The sequence below is a fragment of the Cuculus canorus genome, chromosome 2 (genome assembly GCF_017976375.1).
Source record: "Cuculus canorus isolate bCucCan1 chromosome 2, bCucCan1.pri, whole genome shotgun sequence".
NCBI classification, from domain to species: domain Eukaryota; kingdom Metazoa; phylum Chordata; class Aves; order Cuculiformes; family Cuculidae; genus Cuculus; species Cuculus canorus.
The window spans coordinates 138,845,987-138,869,693 of NC_071402.1; the positions used below are offsets into that span (position 1 = coordinate 138,845,987).

The 23,707-nt window shown below is 39.0% G+C and overlaps 1 protein-coding gene across 1 annotated transcript in view; it reads right to left on the reverse strand.

The window, feature by feature from the left end:
- Positions 1-23,707, reverse strand: part of CUBN (cubilin) — a 142,037-nt gene that overhangs the window by 28,397 nt on the left and 89,933 nt on the right. The window contains exons 40-55 of the mRNA XM_054057709.1: positions 22,767-22,964; positions 22,286-22,432; positions 21,247-21,437; positions 20,790-20,973; positions 19,241-19,415; positions 18,023-18,201; positions 16,131-16,340; positions 15,701-15,841; positions 14,295-14,476; positions 12,597-12,768; positions 11,422-11,628; positions 9,384-9,533; positions 8,389-8,510; positions 6,279-6,504; positions 3,515-3,702; positions 1,476-1,632 (exon numbers count right to left, since the gene is read on the reverse strand). Of these exons, the coding sequence (XP_053913684.1) occupies positions 1,476-1,632; positions 3,515-3,702; positions 6,279-6,504; positions 8,389-8,510; positions 9,384-9,533; positions 11,422-11,628; positions 12,597-12,768; positions 14,295-14,476; positions 15,701-15,841; positions 16,131-16,340; positions 18,023-18,201; positions 19,241-19,415; positions 20,790-20,973; positions 21,247-21,437; positions 22,286-22,432; positions 22,767-22,964 (2,829 nt within the window). The remainder of the gene's footprint in view (positions 1-1,475; positions 1,633-3,514; positions 3,703-6,278; positions 6,505-8,388; positions 8,511-9,383; positions 9,534-11,421; positions 11,629-12,596; positions 12,769-14,294; positions 14,477-15,700; positions 15,842-16,130; positions 16,341-18,022; positions 18,202-19,240; positions 19,416-20,789; positions 20,974-21,246; positions 21,438-22,285; positions 22,433-22,766; positions 22,965-23,707) is intronic.

Sequence of the window (23,707 nt, forward strand, 5' to 3'; positions counted from 1 at the left end):
GTAATAAAATCATTCTGGTTTTGCAGTGAGAAAAGAAATACTGTACATAAGAATCTCATCTCTTCTGAAGAGGTTGGTCAAAAAACCAGTGAGAGTATTATATATCATGATGGCAAAAGTAGGTCTTAGACACACAGAGAGCAGTGGTTTTGGGTAGCACAGGGTGTTCCTGCGTACAACTGCACGTGGTACCTTGGAGTGACCTGGATAAGATCAGGCCACAGCCCCTCAGCCCACTGACGAGAAGGACAAGCATTGCCGTTCTTATGGCTTTGGAGCCTGCACATTTCAAAATCCCTTAGTTCATACAAATGTAGCTGAACTGGATGGGCCTTATTGGAGCATATCAGCAGTTTAGTTTCATGTGAAAATGCCCATGTTAGGCCAAGTGGCACCATTGTTGCTTCATGCCTGACAGTCAGGAGGATGCAGTCTGCTCTCGGGCTATCTCTGGGTTGCTTTGTCATATGCAGAGGCAGGAAAGATTTGCTACCCAGAACTTCTGAGGCATATGGAACTGGTCATTTTCATGGACATCCTTCTGGTACTAATGACTTGCATAGCCTTGCGCCTACGGGCTTAAGAGAGCGCAGTGCACAGTGAAATGCTGATATAAGATTAGGAACAGGCATATGAAGCCTGTGATTGTTTCCACTAAGAGGTTTTTAGTTGCTACTGATAATATTAGTCTAGATGTAATGAAAACAAAAGTAGTTTCGGTTCAGAATTCTGTGTATTTCAATAGTATCCTCCTCTAAGCACTTAATTCTCACTGTTTTAATCTGGATACAGTAAAGTGGTTTACTGTGGTGGCATCCTACAAAAAAACCCCAAACAACAAAATGAACAATCCACAGGAAGCGAGCACAATCTCCTACATTTGTGGTGGGTTTGACTGTTATAAAGCACATGCCATAGTTAAAGAAACAGAGAAGCCCACCCAGAAAATGCCACTTAAACTGCTCTCAGGAGAGGAAGTGACTCCTTACCACCTACTCTAGCCTTTGCTTTGCTTTTTTGTATTTGCATTTCATGTGGTTCAGGTGAAGGGCACGGGCTACACCATGCACAGGAGAAGTTACTGCAGTTTCAGCATGTGCCTTGAAAAGAAGAACAGAGGTAAAAATTCTAAAGAAGGAATAGATCCTTTTTTTCTTTTTAAGGAGATTACAGACTTAGCATCCAAGCAGTTTAACTATAGAGAAACAAATAGTTAAAATTTAAAGGCTATTTCTTTTCAGCACACTGAAAAGGCAAAAGTAGCTAAGAATAACTACAACATTATAGCTGCATGGAGAATCTCTGGCAAGTCCAACCCTGGAGCACACAGTAGCTCTGTTGCGTTCAGTAGGGAAACTCTTGATTTCAAAAACTGCGCAAAGGCTTCAGTGCCTTTTTGAACTGAGGTCTGAATTGTTACACACAGATCAAATTAATCCAAAACAGAACAGCTATTTGGCTTTAATATTACTTACTGCTTATGAAAGATGCAGAGAAACCTGGCCCAGGAGTGTCCTGAGACTGAAATACTGTAGTTATCACATTGTTTGGAGCAACAACAGGATCAGGAGCTGAATTTCCACATCCTGTGGTTAACAAAGATGCTTCTTCTTCATCATTTCCTCTCCACACCTGGCAAACGCAGATAGCAAATGATTTAGTGCTTTCTTTCAAAGCCCATGTAGTTTGTGCCAATCCACCAGGAACTGCATGTGCAATTGTTCTTTCTGTAGACTTAGGGTAGGATGCATCTCACACTAAATTTTAGAGCCCTAAATTGGAGTTACTCTCTGTTCACTCTACAGTCAGTGGAGACAAAAAGGTTTCTCCAAGGAGTGAATCTTGGTGAATAACCAATTAAAAAAATATTCTTGACTGTACCAAGAGCCAGTTTAAGTTCAATCAAGCCATGCATTCAAGAAGCCCTTTCAGGTTTAGGTAGGTTTCTAAGTGAAACTCTCTTCAGGTAATTACATAAGCATGCACTTGAGGCTCAGAGTTAAAGTACTGAACTTCAAGTACACATACGAAATCAAACACAGGCATATTTTTTTATGTTTTTGAATGCTTAAATAATTTCCTGAATCACAATGTTTATTGCCAAGGATTTAAAACATCTGCTTTAAGAAAAAAAGAAAACAATGTTTGCTCTAATAATAAATTTATTTTTCATTGATGTGTTTGAACAGTTTTTTTACTGGTACTTTATACCAAAAATATGTTAAAACCAAATGATATTTGATTTTAAAAATAAGGTGTTTGAAATAAGGCTAGTGAAAGTAGAAGAACCATATGAAATCGCGATTGTTCTAAGCAACCATCCTAGAAAGGATTAACAAAGGGTTAGTCTGTAAGTATAGGCATAGGAACCACTTCATTCTTCTGGCCAGGTGTTTAAGGCAATGGATGCTCAAAGTATTAATATAAACAGTCTACGGCCTGGCCAAGAAGTCATGCTTGACTTTGGATTCTTCATTTTTGGCTGCTGAGCTTGGAATGAAAGAAACGTACACTTCTTCTACACTTTTTCATATCCAGACACTTTCATATATCTCAAACTGGGCATTCAGAAATGGAGGTAAACATCACCAAAAATTTCAAATTGTGCTCTATGGAGAAAAACTCCTGCCAACACAGTTTTGATGAGGTCATTCAGGAGAGTTTAGAAATTTGAAATTAAATTATCTTTACTGAGTGGCATAAGGACTTTCATATTCATAAAAATTATTGTAACATACTACATCAATTAATCAGTAGAGCTGGCTAATTAAAGAGGAATCTAATATTATTTTTTTCCACAGCCCTAAAAATTGAGTTCAACTGTGGTTTGTGAGTTAGAAAGCATAGATCAGATGTACAGCTACTTAAATCTTCCCACATGTTGTCAAATTATATTTGCCCTTTATTTGAAGTGGGAGTTTTACTGCTGTGGAGTAAATGAGCACAAAACCACTGAACATATGCCAAATGCCTGAGAAAAAAATTACACTGAAAAATTCAAAGCATGTCCACTCTATTCTGTTGCTTTGAAAACAAATGGCTCTTGACAACCTACAAAAGATAAGAATGCTGTCTGTTTTTTTCAAGATTGAAAAAAAAAGTGCAATTTGGACACTTTATACACTTATACAGAAATTTTATCAAATTCTAGTGTCACATTTCTGTCTTTTTACTCACTGGAGTAACTGAAAAGGTCTTTTCATTACCCTATATTTTCTCATTATTTCTTGGTTCTGAAATCATATGTATTTTTTTCATATTTTCAGTTTTGGAAGAGCATGTAGGGTGATGGGACCTTCTCTGAAGAGGAGCCTCAAGAACTGATAAAAATAAAATACATACACAAGTCAGTTATCAACGCATACAGAACTGACTGTATTGTACAAAGACTTCAGTCTGTATTTCCTGAATTTTGTGACTTGACAATCCTGATTGTTATCCTGCAAAATAGGATTCTGGAATTATGACTTCTTAAAGCACTGCTCAGCTGATCTAGTGCCAACAATTATTTTACCTTCACATAGCTGCTTTGGCAGCTTCCAGTGTTATCTGGAATCTGGAAGATACTGTGGAAGTTCATCTCCAAGTGCTTGCTTTCATGTGTAATGATGGTCCATGTGCATCTGGTGTTCGTGGGAAAGTTTTGAGGCCAATGAGGAGACTTGATCATACCATTCTCTGAATGAATGATTCCACCACATCCTGTGAAAAATAGTAATGGGTGGTAGAAATGTTCAAATAATTCCTGTTGGTGTCAGCCTTGAATAGCTGCTTGCTTCCATGGCAGCAAGACTGAGAGAGCCTTGACACCCATTCAAACTTCATTTACCCCTCTTTTAATTAACTTTCCTTCTCCCACCCCTGCAGCAGGGAGGTAGTTACGCTCCAGAGAAGGTCTCTATATTTCCCTTTCTCTTCTTCACAAGCTCGTTCTCCTTTCCAGTTCATACCTTTTTGTCTGGTCCTTCTATACGCTCCCAACAATTAGAAGTGAGTATTGCTTAGAGACAGACTAAGGGTCAGAAATTCTTTAATGAGGAGCTTCTTCTGAGACTGTGCAGGTTCCTTTCCACACCCCACAGCATGCACATCATGACCGACAACCATTCAGGAAAGCACCCTTGGGAAAAAACCTCAATCTACTGCTGAATCCTTTTTTTTCTTCACTCTGCAACATGCAAATATTGCAGTTCCACATGTGAATCTACTAAAGCTACATCCATTTGCCAAGGGCAAAATGGTGACTGCAGGCAGCCCTACAGATCTCAGTGGGATAATGGAGGGGGCTGAAAAACATGCCTTTAAAAATTATTAACAGATTCACTTATAAGGTGGAATAGCTGGTCAAGGCTCTGTGTCGGCTCATGTTCTTATAGATAACAATTCTAGCTAATCTGAAGCATACTTGAAAATACCATGCCAAGAGCAATATACTAGGGCTGTGCATACAGTACTAGCAACCCATTATTATTTCAGAGTCGATGTAGTAGAAGGATGAATAAGGAGCAAAAAAGTTATTCGTAACATTTTTATTTTTTGTCTTAAAAAAAGATGTGTTAACTTTAAAATTCACATTCTTCTGTTTATTCACATTCTGTGTTTAAAAACACATTCTTCTGTGTTAGAAATGGCAATTGTGTTTAAAAGCATATGAGGCCAAGTTTTGCTTACACCTATAGAATGTAGAATCATTGAATCATAGAATCACCAGGTTGGAAAATACCTCTTGGATCATCAAGTTCAACCATTCCTACCTGCCACTAAACCATGTCCCTGAGCACCTCATCTACCCGTCTTTTAAATACCTCCAGATATGGGGACTCAACCACCTCCCTGGGCAGCCTCTGCCAGTGCCCAATGACCCTTTCCATGAAAATTTTTTTTCTGAAGTCCAGCCTGAACCTCCCCTGGCACAACTTGAGGCCATTCCTCCTTGTCCTGTCCTCTGTCACTTGGGAGAAGAGGCCAGCTCCCTCCTCTCTACAACCTCCTTTCAGGAGGCTTCTACAACCTTTCAGGAGGTTGTAGAGAGCAATAAGTTCTCCCCTCAGCCTCCTCTTCTCCAGGCTAAACAACCCCAGGTCCCTCAGCCGCTCCTCGTAAGACTTGTTCTCCAGCCCCCTCACCAGCTTTGTTGCTCTTCTCTGGACACGCTCCAGAGCCTCAATGTCCTTCTTGTAGTGAGGGGCCCAGAATTGAGCACAGTATTTGAGGTGCAAATGTAAACCCAGAGAATCTTAGTGGACAAATGAGGAGAAAGCTGAGGCAAGGAAACCAGGTACATAAAAAAGGGAAATCTCCTTTCACAGAGAGACTATTGACTATGCACACTGCATGTGTATGCTAATGTCGACTACATTATTGAAGAGTGGCCTTCTTGCACATGAAATCAGAGTGACAACAGGGAAAAGTGTCAAAACCTGCTCAAGTGGCATGTACATTCATGCAAGCACAGACTACTGATACATTTAAGACACTACATCAGCTTCCTGTGAATACTACTAGACCATTAACTGATGGAAAGCTGATCAGCATCAGCTGGAAGGTTTAGAGCTGGAGGTGACACTAGGGAACACATTGCCAGCTCTGTACTGAGGTCGGAAAGCACAACAAATTCTTCCCTGCCACCAGCCGGGATATCTACACCTGCCTTTAGTCACCTCTTGAAGGACAGTATGCAAATGGTGAGCTTTTTTTTTAATCCAGAGACATAATTTCAAGAGAGGGAAGGTAGCTTTTTAAAATTCACTAATTCCATCCTGCATGTATACCACTTTCAAAAGAGTACCAACATCTTCACTCAAGTGGAAGAGTTCTAGGCTGCTGCCATGTCTTCGAGAAATTCTGTCTGCCTCTCTGTTTTGAAACTGATCTCTTTCTAGTTTCAAGTGTTTAAACCAAATCAAACTGTGAAATAATTATTATTCAAGAAACAAAATGTCTCATAGTCACTGACAATAGATACCACTGCTGGGAGGATAATGGGCATGGTACCAATTTACAAACATCAAGAAACTATCTTATAGAGGCCATAAAGTACAAAATCAGGCTAAATATGATTTCATTGTGTGAGATCAGACAATACTATTTTAATATTGGACTTATGTAGTGCTGGCTTCTTTCAGGAATGCTGAAGAGGTTGGCATGTATTACTTTTGTTCTTTAATGCAAACTTAATTAAAGAGGAAGGATCCTATTTCATTTCATGGTTGAAAAATGCTAAACAGGCATGATGCACTGTTAAGTTAGACCTGAAAAAAAAGTGTTTTTTCTCTTACCTAGAGATTCTGCAGTCCAAGTTGCGTAAAAGCCACCTCCTTGAATCGAGTGATCAGAGTTAAAGATGATGACTAGCTTGTTGGAACCAGACTGAATAGTACCAGGGGATGTGATTCCACAATACTTTCCTATGACAGGAGATCCGGGAGAGCCACCATTCAGAATAGTAACAGAGTCCCACTGGCAAAGCGCATGATTTTCAACATGGAAGGCTGTAAAATTTAGCTGCAACACACAAAAGTGATATTCAGGAGCTAATAGCAGCCACATCAGCCAAGAGATTAAAGCAATTTCGTACAGATCCCATAGACATCCTAGCATAATGATTTCTGGGTATGCTCAGAAATCCATCCCTCACTTCACTTTACTGCTTTCCTTCAAGTATTGCTTGGAGTCTTGCCACTATAAGTAACAGCAGTTACTTAGAATGAGGACAGAAATGGAAGAAGAATTCACAGGTTCAAAACTGGCATCATTGGGACTTAACATGCTTGAAGCTAAGCATGTGCTTCAAAACTGTCTTGAGTATGCACAGTTGTTGAACCACTTCCCTGCTCTCAAGGCTTCTGGTCCTGAGGTCTGAAGTTGCATATACAAACATCAGTAGCTATGTAAGCAGAAAGCCTTGAATTTTTTTTTTTCTTCCTATGATTTTGAATCAGAATACTTAGCAGTTGCTAAAAATAATGCTAGTTTCCATTAAATAGGAAAAAAAAACCCCAGTTGCATGGTTAGTTTCTGTAGGCCTGGATGCATTGCATAAATAGCCTGGGCTGGGCAGGCAGCTTCTGACCCTGTCTTCTTCCCACACTGATGCTGTTTGCCCTTGGAGTGATATGCACATGGGTGGGATTTCCAGTTCAAAGATTTAGATTGCTGATCCAGTAGACACTTGGATTTGTTGATGTTGAAATATTGATGTACACTAATGACTGCCTGACCCATTTCCAATATGTTTTCTTTTTAATCAGTTCCAGGACTATGATTTTTGTGGAATACTTTAGAAATATATAGTACTTCTTCCTGAAACCTTTAAATATGTTCATTTAGAAAAGAAATCTGCCTGAGGCAAAGAGCAAATAAAAATTTAAAATTGTTAAATTGCTTAAGTTTGGAACTTCACCAGTGACTGAAACTGGCAGCTTGTACTGGAAAAGGTTAGTCTGCCTTCACTGAAGAAGCTGCTACTCAGTCTGTTTAAAATACATATTTACTTCCATCTGAATAAGATCAGTTCTGTTTTAAACAAATTTGTGGATTAAATAGAAACTTTGTGTTCTACTAAACAATTCTGTATTCCCTGAAATAAGTACTTAGGCAATGGTCAGAATATTGTGCAGCAGAGTAATTAGGACTATGGGTTTGCCTTTCTAATAAATACCTTTGTAGCTGTAAATAAGGAAATCATGATAGAGAAATTAGTGAAAGACATGACATATTAAAATCTGCAATGCGTTTTTAGAAAATTGCTTTTCAGAGATTTTTCTGACACGACCACAAATGTTACTGATTGGACCTTTTCTACAAAGGATCAGTTAAATAATTCAGAGAGTGAAGTTTACCACTGCTTCATCATAAAAGTTCTTGAGTTGGTGTCTCAGCAGTTCAGCTCAAGAAGGTAGCCCCTCAGGCAGCCCGTTAATAGTTACTGAGAAATAAGAGTAGCATCTCATTGATGTATCAGTAATTATATTATTTCTCACACTAACCATTAAGACATGAAAGTAATTTCCTAGTAACTTGTTACTTTTCTGCAGAGATGACAAAACTTCAGTCTTGTGTTTACTCTCATGATAGTGAAAATATCCATACATATCTAGTAAGATGAGTTATTTCAGTTTCCTAAATGCAGCAAGTTATTGTTTAAAGGAGAAATCAGCACAATTTTGAGGTCAAGTTAGACTAGGATACTTCTGATTTTCAAAAAGCATAATCTAGTTTGGCAGTGTTATTTTCGTTTCCTCCTGTTTCTTAGGTAAGGTCGATGGGGACATATTTAATTCCTCCATATTTCTGATTTTCCTCATTGTCTCAAACTTATTTCTCAGGTCTTAGAGGGTGCTTCTTGCAATTACAGCTGCACACACAGTCATGGCATTGTGTACTCACAGTGATGGTTTCACCTTCAGGGGCTTCCAACAGCCAAGAGCAGTGATTCAGGTTGCTGTAAGGCTCTGGGTAATTAGGACTTGAGATAACTCCCCTTTCACCCGACTGTATACCACCACAGGCTGAAGAAAAAAAGTGCGATTTCAATACAGTTTAGGAACTGAACACTATAATTAAATGCCTGAAAAAATATTCAGCTTGGAATAGTACTAAAACATATTTAATTACTAAAACATATTTAAGTTGGACTGATACAGGTAATGATGAATAATTTATCTGGGAAAATTCAGATTTTAAAACCTTTCTCACTGAATAATGAGTAAACAGATGCAATGACCTTGAAAATGCATTTATTCTGATACTTAATATAGCTCTACCTTTGCCAGCTGACACTTACAGCTGCTTCTTCCACCTTATCTTCTATTTATTTTCCTCAGACTTCTAAGCAAACTAGTGCCATCTTGGACCAACACAACCAAGTCAAAACCTACTGATGTGCCTAGATAAGCACCAAGGCTAAATTCAGCTGTGACAGGATGAATAGTTGTTCTGGAATGTAAGTGGCAAAGTGGTGTAATTTGCACTGATAGGGCTTTAAGTGGATTTCAAAATGAGTGCGAAGGTTCGAGCAGCAGAATTCATTTCAGCCACCCTAACACTCTGGAGGCCTATTTGAAATGTCAAATTTGGCTGGTGTTACCTGTTACACCCCTATTCCCAAGAGCAACCAGCTGTTCCAACTGTTGCAATGCATTGCAAAAACTCAAATGTGGTTCAGGGAATGGGAAGAGCAAGGCAAAAAATAAATCTGAAAGTCCAGTCGCTGACATATCTTTGCTTTACATGGATATAAATAGTGACAGGCACTGTGTATCTTTTGAGGATCTCTTTGAGAGCTGATCCCATAGTGTGTATTCTCAGTATCACCAAATGAATGGCAACATTGCCCAAAAGTGCTTCAGTCAGCAAGGGAAGCAGTCTATGAAACCATTTACCTTCAAACGTGTAATGGGCCAAGAATCCTTTATCTTCTGTGTTTTCATTGCTTACAAAGTGTACCCAGATCTGGGGGGCCGCTATGACTAGTGGCACGGATGGTGTAGCCTGACCACAAAGTCTGGATATTAGCTCTCCGTCAGCATCCCCTTAATAAGAAGTGGAAAAAATACACTTTTTGAATCCTAAGAGAAATACAATATCATAAAGAAATATTCAGAGCAAACATGCATGTAATTTTGTTTTGACTAGAAAACAGAGAAAAGTATATATCACCCTTAATAAATTAGTATTTGTTATGGGTATAGGTACGGTGCTGCGGTTCATTGCTGGGATTTAAATATTCAGAATGAGGAAGTTCTCTCCAAAGATTTATTAATGATCCTTTTAATATCTTGTGCTCCTTCTCTCCCTTCCTTGCCATTCTGCACACTTTAATTTTGTGTGATCCATCAGACTTGAAAATACAGAAAGTGCCTCAGACTGTAGACATTTTAGGGCAGAACAGTGAGAAGATATGGCCCAAGGACTTGTTTGCATGGAAGCTTATCGAAGTCTAATGTTTATCACTGAATATGCAAAGTCAATTCTGCTTTTTTTTTTTTTTTTTATTATTCAGTAGCCTTAAATATGTTGCATAGGTAACTCAAAAGAATTTTACAAATCTCAGTTTCATTTGGGGTCTCTCAGGTGACTTGGACCTTTCCCCAAATTCACTTCTGCTGCGTTGAGAGTCTTGAACAGCATCTGCCCGAGTTTAGTGATCTGCACTATCTACATCTCAGTGTTTGTTAATGCTACTTTTCAGCATACACAGCTGAATCATGGCATTCTGCCTTTGATGTGAGGCTGGTTGTGAGGACTGGAGGTCCACTAGTATGGCCAAAATGGACATTACTATTTACACCACAAAACTGTGTAGAGCAAAATCAGACTATATTTTTTCCTCTTTCCTTTGGATTGTATTGCCTGGAGACCTGAGGTTCAAAATCGAATGAGAGCAGTGGGAACTGATAAATAACGAACCAGTCCATCCTTTCTTTCTTTCTCTGAGTTCTTTTTCTATTGTTCTGCAGCTCCAGTGCATATGTGGGAGGGAATTGTTGGGCTACACGGCAATGCATGCTTTGGCTTTACATAGGACAAATAAATGTTACAACCAAGAGCTTTTGTTCAAATCAATGCAAATAAGGACGTAACAAACTCCAGCTCCCAACACTCCTGCACTTTGCAGAAATTATTTCCTGGTGAGTTAGGACCTGCTTTCTCTGGGATTCAGAGATACAGCCTCCTGGTGAAGAAGACAGCTGGAACTTTCACACTGCACTTGGCATTACTTGAGCGACTGTCATGTGACGTTTCCAGTTGCTTGTTCTTACGGGCAGCTAAAGATGCTTAAATATGCAGAGATATTACTGGTGCATTAGTCCTGTAATTGTTTTCCTTTTAAAAGCTTAGTCTGTACTTTGTGATGCAGTCTCACAGGAAATATGGATTTAGTTGTGGGGAATCATCTTGTAAGCACAAAAGTGGGATGTGAAGTAGGTATGCAGCCCAGAGGTTATGAATAATTAAAGCATTCTTTACTCCACTCTTGCGGTCCCTAGAGATATTTCAGGAATAGGGAGAGAATGGGCTGTGAACCAAGTAAATTGTTTTGATGACTTGAACTTCTTCTGACTGCCATCTTTCAAGGGAGATGGAGTGAAATTCTTATTGTCCCTTGTAAAGAGAGTGCCTGGTTTCTATTTCAACCATCAGAACATAGGTATATCCCCCTAAAGATACCTATCCGGTTTTCCATTTTCTCCCCTGGTGGAAACAGTAGCCAAATCCCTGCATTCATTGTCCTTGACAGTGAAATCCCAATTCTGGTCTAGAAGGCAACATGAAAGGCATGTATGCAAATATTCTTCCAAATGTACAGATGACACAACAATCACTTTCTGCAAATATAAGCAAACAAGATTTGGCACAAGCACACACACAACTGGAATCTTAATATGCTTAATCCATTCTCCTGCTGATCATACAAACCTATTCGTAACTCTAGGTAGTCATGCTGGCAGTCCTGGTGATGTTCCAAGTGGAAATCCTCAAAAGATATATATATGGATGAATTATAGTAGGAGGGGTTTTCAATGGTCCATTCACAGTTCAGATTACTTGTGTAATTTTTGACAGCATCATAACCAGGAGAAGAGAAATTTCCACCTGCATATCCAATCAGGGTTCCACCACAAACTGCAGAAACAGAATATTATTTAAAAAAATCGGTAATAATTCTTGTATAAAGAGAAATCTTGCCCTATTTATTCTGATGTATGCGTATCAGCATATGTAGTGATTTGATCAAAAATTTTTCCATCTTCTTCCTTTTTTATGATTTACGGCTTTGTACAAAAGAATTCTTGCCTAGTATCCCAGAATTTATTAGCAAGTCTTTAAAAACTCATATGAAAAGCAAAGAAACAATTATACGTGTCAGCAAATAAAATAATTCAGAAGGACCATCAATCCAACAGGCATTATTTAACATTTTGATAAAATCCCACTGTAGCTCCATTTCAGTATTGCTCAACCTTATCCATTACCTAACTCTAGACTTGAGATTTTTCTGGAACCTAACCTCAGGAACACTACACTCATGTGACAGAAGTACAAAGAATTGAGAAATCAAGCATGAAAGACTCAAGGCTGTAGTAGTCAGGCTCTGCCAGCAGCCTTCTCTCTGGAGGCCAGACTTGCAGAAGTAGGTTAGCTGCACTGTTTCACAAGTTACAATAAATTAATTAACCCCCTGAGTAATAGCATAGCACTTGAATTATTCAAGTAGTCTCTGGCACTATGCTATTTGGGTCTTTTCACGGAATATGGCTGCTTCAGACCATGTCTTACTCAAGACTAACTACGAAATAAATCAGTACTGAGAGAAAGCATTGTGATTCACAACAGAGGTTGTTCTTTGCATTTGAAGTTTGACATAACAGGCACATGGAGTCTGTAACTCCCAGAGATTCCCTGTTTTGTTTGTTTTTCAGATTCCTTAAGCTAAGTCAAAATATATATCTACTCAAGCTCAGAGATATAAGAAAGACCAAAAGATATTAGAGATTTGTTATCTGATAGATAATTTTTTTGACATGTACCACTACTTTAAGTGTGAAATGACTCTCCAAAGATCAATCACTTAATTTAAAACTGTACAGTACCTGCATCTTCACTGGATGTGTATGAGACACTGAAGCCTCTGGCTGCACGGGATGTATCTGTCACCAAAATGACTTTCATTGTGTTTCCAGAGGATTTTACCTCAGTGCCTGGATTTACCTCACCACACAGCTTGGCCAGCCTGGGAGAGTTCTGTCTGAGGCCATTGTAAACCTGTTGGGTCAAAATAAACTTAGGAGATCAAAATACAGTCTTATCTCCTGTATCATTTAACAGTGCTTCACATCTTTAATAGAAGGTTCATTGACGTCTGTCACTGGAGGCTAACTCCCACATCTACTCAAAACCATGGAACAAACTTCCATTGCCTTGAATGGACGAGGCTCAGAACCAAACTATCAAAAATATCTTGCTTATTTTGGTGAAACACAAACATACTCCTCCCCCCCCCCCCTCTCTGTCTCTTCATTTCTAAAAACAGAAGTTAAAACAGTTTTATTGGGAAAAATACTGCATCTCATCTCAGTATTTATATCTTCAACCACCCAACAATGCCAGCTATTGATCACATTAATTCAATTTCAAATTATCATCTTCGTACTCTTGTTAAAGGCAACATCAGCTTTATCAAAATCTCCTCCAACATACTGAGTGCTGGTGGGCATTTTTGATTAACCCAAACATTTCAATTTTTGATGATCCAGAGGTATTTTGCTGATTTTCTTTCATACAGCCTTTAGCCTGGGAGTTAATTTCCTTATTTCTACTATTGTCTCAGCAGTGCAAGCAAGGCAGAAATAATGTTCCCCACTGAGATCTGGAATATATTAAGAGTGTTGAAGGCACAAAAGCTGGCAGGACAGATCTTCCTTTAAGAGATTATTACTTTACTAATCGATAAAACTCAGCTCCCCAAAGTCTGTCTAAAGCATCTGTGATGGAAAACAAAGGAAACATGATCTGCAAATGACAAGGGAGAGCTACTTCACCCCATCACACTTGTGCATGGGCTAACTTCTATTCATACTAAAGGTAATTCCTGTGTTTTTTCTGCTAATCTAAACAAATGGGAAATTAACTAGATTGCCCATTCCTGTGATTTCATAGAGGAATTGTATTTTCAAGGTATTAGTACATTTGATCAGGTTCTGTGTGTACCATCTTTGATTTTTTTTGCCCTAGATAACAAAAAATCTAAAATAACCATCCTAAAATAACAAACGTTTATTTTTTTTTTGAGACATAGGGTGAGAAAGAGGTAGAATTTCCTGGAGTTTCCCCGTCTTTCTTTCAGAAGATGCAAGGTCACACTCAATAGTTGCAATCTCTTGCTTCTTCTCTTTCTTATTTATTTTTAATTGACAACAATATGTAACAACAGCAGTAACAACCTCCGAAGTCAAAAGAGGCCAGGAACTGACTGATAAGAAACATTGAAAGATTTCAATAACCCCAGAGCTTTTTCCATAATAGATAAAAAGCCAATTCCAAAAATTTCTTCAAGTTCCCCCCTTTGCCTGGACCATAATTTCAAAATTTCCATACTCTAAGACAAGCAGATAATTTAGACATACTACAGAGCTAACTTCCTCTCATTTATCTGTTTTCCCCAGATTAAATTATGATTTGTCTGAAAACCAGATGTAGACCTATAAATGAAATTTCAGCTCTATTACATCCATTCATGCTTCATAAAGGGATTAGGAAGAGCATTTTCTGCCTTCATGCCCAATACTCACAGCCACATAATCTGATGAGCACCTCCAGTGTTCTTCAGTTTTCATATCATTAAAGGTTAGAGTCACGCGTCGGCCTTCTTCCACTGTGATCCTCCATTCACACACACGATTATGCGGGTACAGGTTGGGATAGTTAGGGGAAGTAAATGTTCCAGCAGGAGCAGTAAAATCCCCACCACATTCTGAAATACCAAAATATTGGGACACTTCTTAAACTAAAGCCTTGTTTATAAAGTTATAGCAAAAAAAAAATATTAATACTGCATGAAAAGAGATCCTTGAGAGAACTTGATTTGATATGCTTATCTTGTTTGTCTAAACAACTATGTTCCTGCAGTCTTTCTCACTCATCTATAAATGTAGTCAAATACTAATTGACTATAGCAGCTCCTTTTAGTCTAATTATTAATATTCCCTCCTCTGAAGAGCTCATGCCAGGCTTCAGAAGCCTGAGTGACCCACAGGCTTTGATGTCAAGTGATACAAGCCTCTCACTATGGCAGGATTGACACATTTCTGCTTACATATAACCAGGCAGAGGTACACAGAACAAGCAGGGTCTTAGAGTAGGTAATGACGAAGGACGTGGTTTCGTCTGCTGGTTTAACAGAGGTAGAGAAAGAGCTTTCAGGGATTTTAAGTAACGCTTTTTCAGTATAGTTACTTTGTGGTTTTCCTATCTTTCTTATGAATATTAATTTGTGCTCTGAGGAAAGAACAGTAAACATCTTGGGTACTGACTATATTTTTCTTCTGAGACTATATTTTTCTTCTGAGACTAATGGTATAAATTCACCAGCTTACACTGGGTTTCCTCTGTTGTCCAGAGAGGTTTTGGAGTCTCTATCACTGGAGACATTCAAAACCCAACTGGCCACAGCCTGGTCAACTTCTTCTACCTGATCCTGCTTGAGCAGGGGGATTGGGCTCCCTCATCTCCAGAGGTCTCTTCCAACCTCAATGGCTCCGCAGTTCTGCGATTCTGCTTAAAACCTACTAGTTAAAACCTAGTTGTTTTAGGAATTTGTAAGAACACCGTTCACCTCACAGGGACAGTATAACATAAAGGAAAATCACAGCATTTCCTTATCTACCTCCTCATCAAGAGGGATGTGGGGAGGGTGTGTTAGGACATCCGTGGACTGATTGCTGGGTAGAAATGATGAGGAAGAGTGTGCTTCATCGTGTAAGACCTACTGCTGATTGCAGCATCCATTACAGTGGGAGACTGCGTCTCAAAATATCACCAGAGCACTCTATTCCTACTTCCTCTAGAGCTTAAATTTAAGAGCAAATACAGACCACTCCAAGAATAAGTGATCTACAATATATGCTGTACTAGTGCAGTTATGGTCTGTGGTATATCTTGCTTCCCTGAAAGAAACTTGCCACCTCACAAATCCAACCTTCAGTACTGGAATCAAAGCGCAGTCTGAATCCTCGAGCATTGACTGTTCCATCAGTGACAAATTTGACATAAGCAAAACTGTCAGAGGTATCCACAGCATCCGGGAGATTATTACCGCAGTACCTGCCCAACAAATTTCCTGCAAAAATCAAAGACAGAAAGACAGTTTTATGTCAATATGTTATTTATATTTATATTGAAGGATCACTTCCCAAATTACCTGGACAGGCAGGACTAAACTAGTAAAATCAAGACATTAGTGCAAAATAGAAGGGTTTTGTTTGTCTCTTTGCTTCAGCAAGCAAGGCAGACAGAAACAATTACTGTACATTGAAAAGGTTCCAAAGGGAAATGCTTTCAGGAACCTCTGGTGAGGTTTCATAGTAGTACTAGAGAAGGGAAGATAAATACTGAAATAATTCTCAGACCAGAAGCGTTGTACTCTCGGATCTCCACAAAGTCGTTTGTGCAGTCGGAGGAGTTTTGAATATCTAGGTCTTCTATTCTGATGGTAAGATAGTGGCCCCTGGGACCCTGCAGAAACCATTCACACAGCAGGTTGTCTTGATAATGAAGCTCAGGATACCCCATGCTTTCAATGGTACCGGTTTGTCCTATCACTGTCCCGCCGCAGGCAGCTGAAAAAGGAAAAACATTGCTTGGTTCACTGAAGGACATCAGAGAGAGGACCTTTTCTCTTAAAAATGACTTAAAGCTAAGACACAACTGACTTGTTTTCTAGCTGTGGTAATAGAACAGGAACTGTCTTTCAGTTAAAAACCTTCCAAATTCTCCTTTTAATTCAACAATTCAACGAGGCTTAGTTTGGGTGTTGTTCTGGGATTTTTTTTTCCACACAGCCTCTTTCATTGCAAACATCCTTTCCTTTCTATCGCAGATTTCAAAGTCTCTATTAATCTCTACGCATGTCCATATTCACCAGAAAATCTTGGAAAGCTTTATTAGATAATTATAAAGAAATTTACTCTGCTAAACGTGGATCTAAATTTTTTATGACTGATGAAATTTGACTGTTAGTTTGGGCTTACAGCTATGCTTCAGTCTCCTCTTTCCTGCAGTCCCTTCCTGTTCACATTCCACTTCCCTGCGATGCTTTGTAAGGGGTCACTGCATAATTTGGGAAACAGCTATTTATTTATAATTTTCTCTCTCTAAAAACTAATTTCTCTGTGGTATCTGCAAACATGAATTTATGCTGCCACGGCTTATAGCAAATAATAGCTCCAGATGGAATTTATTGGATTTTACAGTGTATTTTGTGTGTCTGCTAGTTACAATCTTTCATAGCAATAGCAGTTCTGTTCATACTGTCTGCTCTTCCGAGTGATTAGTGCTTTGTTCCAGGATGACTGGCATACAGATATTATAAATTTGTAAATTTGTTACGGATAAATATAAATTGTGGCTTCACATCCTAACAATGTTTCATTACAAGCTGCTTCAATTTCCACATTCAGAAATGTGGAACACTGTACTGGCTAAGCATTTGCGATCTGACATGACCAGCAAAATTCTGTGTAAAGAAATATAGTCCACTACTTTGCCTTTGAGAAACAAACAGTCCTAGACTTGCCTATATGAGTCACGCTAATATAACAGCTGCTATTCTTTGAAGAATATTAACATTAACAAAACAATAAAGTAGCATATTTCTAAATCTGATCAAAGACTATTTTTTATTTATTTTTAAAACTTTGTTAGTGTTTTCCAATCCTGTTTTTGCAGCTTGACAGCAAATAATTTACAAGTATTTCTTTTCTGAGGTGACAAATTATGGTTCTTAGTTTGTTCCTCTTTAAGTCCATTGTTGTGCTCCCTCTGTTAGTTTTGCAGCATTGTTTTTACATATTGATTTATACCTACATATAGAAGTTCCTAATTAGTTCTCCTGACAGCTCTCAGCTGATCTTTGCACTCACCTTCAGGATGTCATGAAAGTGACACTAATTTTGCATGCTGAAAATCAAATCATGTTACATGACTATCTATGTTGAACTTTTCTCCTACTGTCTCTTTGACAGGCATCTTCCACAAGAGGTTATCCAGTCTTTGTTTCCTCTGCTGCAGATCTATGAGTATTTTCCTGTTACCATTTCCATGGTTTCCACCTCTTATTAAATGCAGAGCATGCTGATCTTAACCCATATGATGATTTTTGATGTCTTAGCTCTAAAACTAATTAAAAGAGGCACATAGTTGTGAGTCCACCTCATAGGCATGATTCAAGCCCTATTACAAAAGCCTGACACTTGAGACCAGCATCTCTAAAATCAGAGAAATTGACAAAAGCAAGCATTACCTATAGAATATTTAGCATTGAATCCCACATGTGTGGCACTGCTGTCAGACCTGAACCTCAGGTACATGACAGCTCCTGAGGATCTCTGCAAGCCTGGCATCAAACCTCCACACAGCTTGGCAATGATGCGGGCAGTCGAGTCGGCGCCGTCGCGTACCTCTAGGTAACTGGAAGTGCAGCTGGAAGAGAAGAGTATTTTCTGTTCAATATATAGCAGTAATGGTTTGAAATCATTTCAGTATGTGCACAAAGGCAAGAAACTGTAGTGAATTAGATCAGTTTCTACGCAGTGTAACCAGGACAGAATCAACAAGTTCATAATCAATGATACTTAGGTAATATTTGAATCAAAACAAGTGCTAGAAACATTGAGAAAGATTCACTCCAAGCCCAGTCTATTAGCACATCAGATCTGACAGAAGCAAGTCCTGGGGAGGGGTATGAACAGCACTGGCAAAGTAGTTGTGACCATCTTTGACATATTTGTTTGGCACCATTCAGATTCAGCAGATATTCCTTATTAAGTCTTGTTGATGATTTAAAACAGATGAAGGGAATAAAAATTCACATCTGAGGCGTTCCTTAAGTGGGTATAGAGAGACCCAAAATATCTTAACTAACTGTTTTGCCTTCTGAATGGTGCAGTGTCGTGGGAAGCCAGTGAGAAACGACACCTTTGAGGTTCTCCATCCCGCAGCATTTTTTCTGGACATAGTCTCACAGGTGAGGCTCACCTTTGCCATATAGTGGTCCAGTCCCAAATCAATGAAGTTATATCAGCTGGAAACTAAGCCTTGTTTTATGTTTCAGGCAGGGGTGCAAAATATGTAGACCCATTGCAAATCGGCAGACAGACAATGGAGGAGGGAGACAAGTAGTTGTGGTGGTAATTCATTTGATTTAAAGGTAATGAAAGTCAAAATGACTGAAAATCAGAATATGAAAGGACTAGAGGGCACAGATTTTACAGAAAGCACCTTTCTACGATGGATGTTTCCCCTTTGTCTGTTATATTAATTTCTGTCATGCACTGCAAAATCCTAGGAATGTATACCAGTGGCCTAATAGCTTCAGTGATCTCTCTCTCAAAAACTTCCTGGCCGTATTTAATTGTTAATCTGAGAGTATGCTCTGGGAGGAATTAGAGAAAGTGACAGGGAAAGAAGAATCAGGATGGAGTCTCTGAAGAAGCACAGGCAAAATAATGTGGATATATACTTTGGTGAAGGTTCAATGTAAAATTGATCTTCAAACTGCAGCTCTATTGCATGTCCATTAGGAGCAGTTATGGTCCAGACACAGTCAGCATGCGGGGGATAATTGCTCGGGTAGTTGGGGGAAGATGTATATCCACTGGGATTGAAATCATTGATATAAATATTCCCTCCACAAGCTGGGGAAGAAAAGAGCACCGATAAAAAAAAACACGTTAAGGAAATGGGTGAGGAATCAAAACATGAGTTATCACTACATTCCAACTCAGTTTCCTTTCAATGTCATATAGTTACATCAAAACCGAATGCATTTAACTGCTTGCTGTGGGAAAACAATGCAGTAGAATCCTATGTTCCCCTTCTCCTGCTTACCTAGCCCCCTCATACTATGGTTTAGTAGTGAGCAGGTATGGTTGAACTTGATGATTTCATAGGTCTTTTCCAACCAAATGACTCTGTGATTCTATTCTCTAATTTCCATATGTACAGGGCCCTGAATTCAATTGCTATTAGTTCTTCCTTGGATTGCTTCTAAACCAAGTAGGAAACATATTTCTTGCCTTGTTCCTACCCTAGTTCCCAAGAACTAGAAAGCCTACAAGTCAGAACCCATCAATGTTTCTGTTAATCATGTCTTGCTTCTGATTTCCAAATTTTGAAACCTTTATTTGAGACAATAATGAATGTGTGAGGAATGCCAGACAGAGCAATCTGTCACACGCATACACATCCTCCCTCCCCCCCATATTCTAGCACTACAGGTTTTACACAGGGTTTTAGTTGAGTTTTATAAATGGAAGTGTTATGAGTAGTATTGTACAGCTTCACTCATTCCCTTCACGGATCCCCTACAGTAATGATAAGAACAATTCTTTGTGGAAGCAGGGGAGAGTATGCGGAAAACAAGCACTTAAAAATCTGAGTAGAAGCCAGGCTGTCTTAGTTGTGTTTAGCTACACTATTTAACAGGAGGTGTCCTTGTGTCCCAAGTGACATGTGTCATGAATAACTTAAAATACCAAGTCCCTGACTTACCCTTGGAATCTACGTCTCCATTTTTTCATTCTTTCCAAAAAAGTAAGCTCTGTCAGGGAATGTTATTTTCTCAGCAGAGAGTAAAATCTTAGAGAAATGCTACCACCTTTCTAGACGCACTAGCCTAAATAATTCCTGACATCATTAGGCACTTGCACTAGGTACTATATGTGAAAAATAATTGTCTTGTTTCCAGGATTTTTTTTCCTTTCTTGTATGAATTTTGAACATCTCTTCCTAAATATAGATGCTACTCCTCTGCTAAAAGGTTCCCCATAATTTTTTTTTCAACTTTAATATCTCCAGGTTCTGTGACTTGGAGCTGTCTCTCTTTAAAAAGGAGAAATTTGAGAGTAGAATCAAAAGTCATGAACTAAAGAAGAAAACAAGACATCTTTGTGGACATCTTTGCAGACATCTAACTCTACCAGTAGTGGGACTTAGCACAAGTACCTCTTTTAAGAGGACAAGCTCCAAGTTATGTCTATTGTGTTTCAGAATTTATTTCCTATACTTACCCAGACTCTTAGCTTCGTATTTCAGTTTGAATCCTTGACCCTCGATCCTACTGTCAGAAATGAAGTGGACAAACAGCTGATTATCTGTGGTGTACATGGTAGAGATAGGGCTGCTTCCACAAAACCGTCCGTTCCTTCCTCCAGACACCAGAGGTGGGGCAGAATTATCTAACCCGTTCTTCAACTACAAGGAGAGAAATGACACTTCAAGCAAACAGCCCTGGAATGTCAATTTTGAGCATGCACCATCTTAATGCTTCCAGCCATGGGGGAAAACAATAGCCAAATGATTAATTAATACACAGCAATAAATAAGAGAGGGAGATAATCTCGGTGGTTATTTCTCTTTGGTATTTCCATCCCGTCACAACTTGGGCTGCCTTACTGGCACTGAAATCTATAAGATTCAGTAGTTTTAATAGCTTTAAGGATTTGGTGACCTAGCCAATAGCCTCACCTCTACATAATCTCCAAGATTGCAGGAAGTATCCTCACTCATAATCTGGAAAGGCAGTTCAAAATGGACAGCAATGATAAATCCAGAGGTTACTACTACATGCCAGGAACAATTCAGATTAGGAGCATATTCTTGAGGATAGTTGGGGGATGTTATCACACCCCTGCCTGTGTGCAAATAGCCTCCACAACCTGAGAAAAAGGAGTTGAAGCAAAGAGAAAAATATTAGCATTAATTGTTCACATATTCATTTACAGAAAAACCCGGTCTCCGGAAGATGTAGCAGGTAAAAGCAAATGTTGAAGCAAGTATATTAAGAGTTGAGGGACATAGAGCAATGCACACAGTGGATGATCACCTAAATAGAAGCAAGTTGACACACACCAAAATTCTTGACAGTGAAACTCAGTTCTCGGACTTGACAGAAGAGTAAGCAGGCAGCTATGCCAAGGACCTCCTATGACATGAGCATCCTGCTACACTGTCTGACAACATTGCTTATAGACGTAGACTAAACCACTGTCACTTACTCAAGATGTCAGCCAGAAAAAAACTTCCCATTGTTATCGTAACACCTTCCTTGCTGCCTCGACCCATTCAGGAAGATGTTAACATCCCTTTGTGCATGTGGGAGAAGTGCCTCTGGAAATTGCTGACATTCCTGCTAGAACTTACACAGCTCTCTGCATCTGTATCTCTTTGTTTTGTGTCTATGCTTTGAGTCATTTATTCCCTCTCTTAGTTGGGCATTCTTTCAGCCTTCAGCTATGCTGTTATAAACTTAGGCATGCACTTCTGAAAAGGGATTGGTCTGGTTGAATCATGCTTTGTTGTATTATGCTGCTGGGAAAATACCAAATTTTACTTTTGCAGATTCAGTCATTTGTTAATGCATATTCATGAGAAGCGAATAATTGGTATGTGTGATTAATCAGATGGACTGCAGACAGCTGTTAAAAATGTCAAGTCTTCTCTTTCCCTACTTATTGTTAGCAGCAAGGCAGACATTTATCTGGAACAGAAGAGAAACATATCTTACTTTTGTGATAAGAGGCATTAAACCCAGCTCCAGTGACACTTCCATCTGATGTGAAGTGGATGAACATTGCCTCTGTTGTTGATCTTATTGGTCCAGGAGGTTCTCGTCCACACAGAGTAGCCAGCACTGGAGAAAGACTAGTCTCTCCTAGGATCAAAAGAAGACATATTAGTGTTAAAATCAAACCAGTTCACACCTGCCTGTTGATTGCTGTGGCTCATGCTTCCAGGCAGGTGCTTTTCAAGATCTTTAACTTCTTACAGGTTGAGAAATATTTTTATAGACCACCAAATAAGTTTCTAGACTTCGCTGGTTTTATATTCTCTAGCAGAATGTCTGAGCATAGAGGAAGAATACTGATTTAGAGCATGTGTCCATTGCTATCTAGATTGCTTAAGCTCAATGGACATGAAAATTCCAGGTACTGGGACAGTGGGTATCTATTGCAAGCTATCGGGATAGGGCAAGAGTAGCTTCTCACCATCTTGGATAATAAGTTTGTCATAGTTGCATGAGCTGTGAGATTCTATGTCTAGAGCCAGGATATTGAACTCCACAGTGGATCCAGGAGCTCTGATAATCCACGCACAGTCAGCAAAATCTCCGTAATTCCCAGGCCAGCCCGGTGAGAAGAGGAATGAAGGTGTTTCTTCAGTTGTTACAACCCCTCCACATGCACCTGTCACATACAAGATGACAAAAATGAAAGAATCCTCTTTATAAACTGAGCATTCCCCTTGTATAATTTAAGGTGACAGCCCTATAAACAAGCACAGTGGGGGCACAGTGATTACGTGTATAGTCACAGGAATAGATTTCTTCAAGCACGGCTTCAGTTTGGACTGGGAATACAAAACCTGAAAATCCTGACCTATAAAGATGTTCTTATGCTACCTGGTACAGCAATGATATGATCTATTTTACCACAAGAAACAGCTAGCAGAAGATCTAAGAGCATCCATCACAGTTTAACACAGGTTACATATCAGAAACAAGCGGCATATACATAACCAATAATACATAGACAATTTAGATTCTCTTAAAACTGAAGTACTTTTCTTTCTCCACTTCTAATGTCTCACATATAAGCTTAAGTCAAGACAGACTCCTTGCTGGGATATCTAGTGGCTCAGTGCTCTCCCAGCACATAAAACCATTACATACTGCCACTATCCTGCAGAGTCCCAAGAATCCTTAGTCCTTCCATGCTCAGAAATCTGCCTTCTGATTTAGAAAGAAGACAGTGCCCTATATCCTAATTAGTTTTAACTTTTTCTTGTTGAACTTGCTCAGAGAAAATCAATGGGATAAGAAGCATATTCTCTCTCCTCCCAGGAGCTATTTGTCACAAGTACATGATTATATTGGACATATTCTCTTTATTTATGGATATGAAATGCATTAGAGTAAAAGGTTACATAT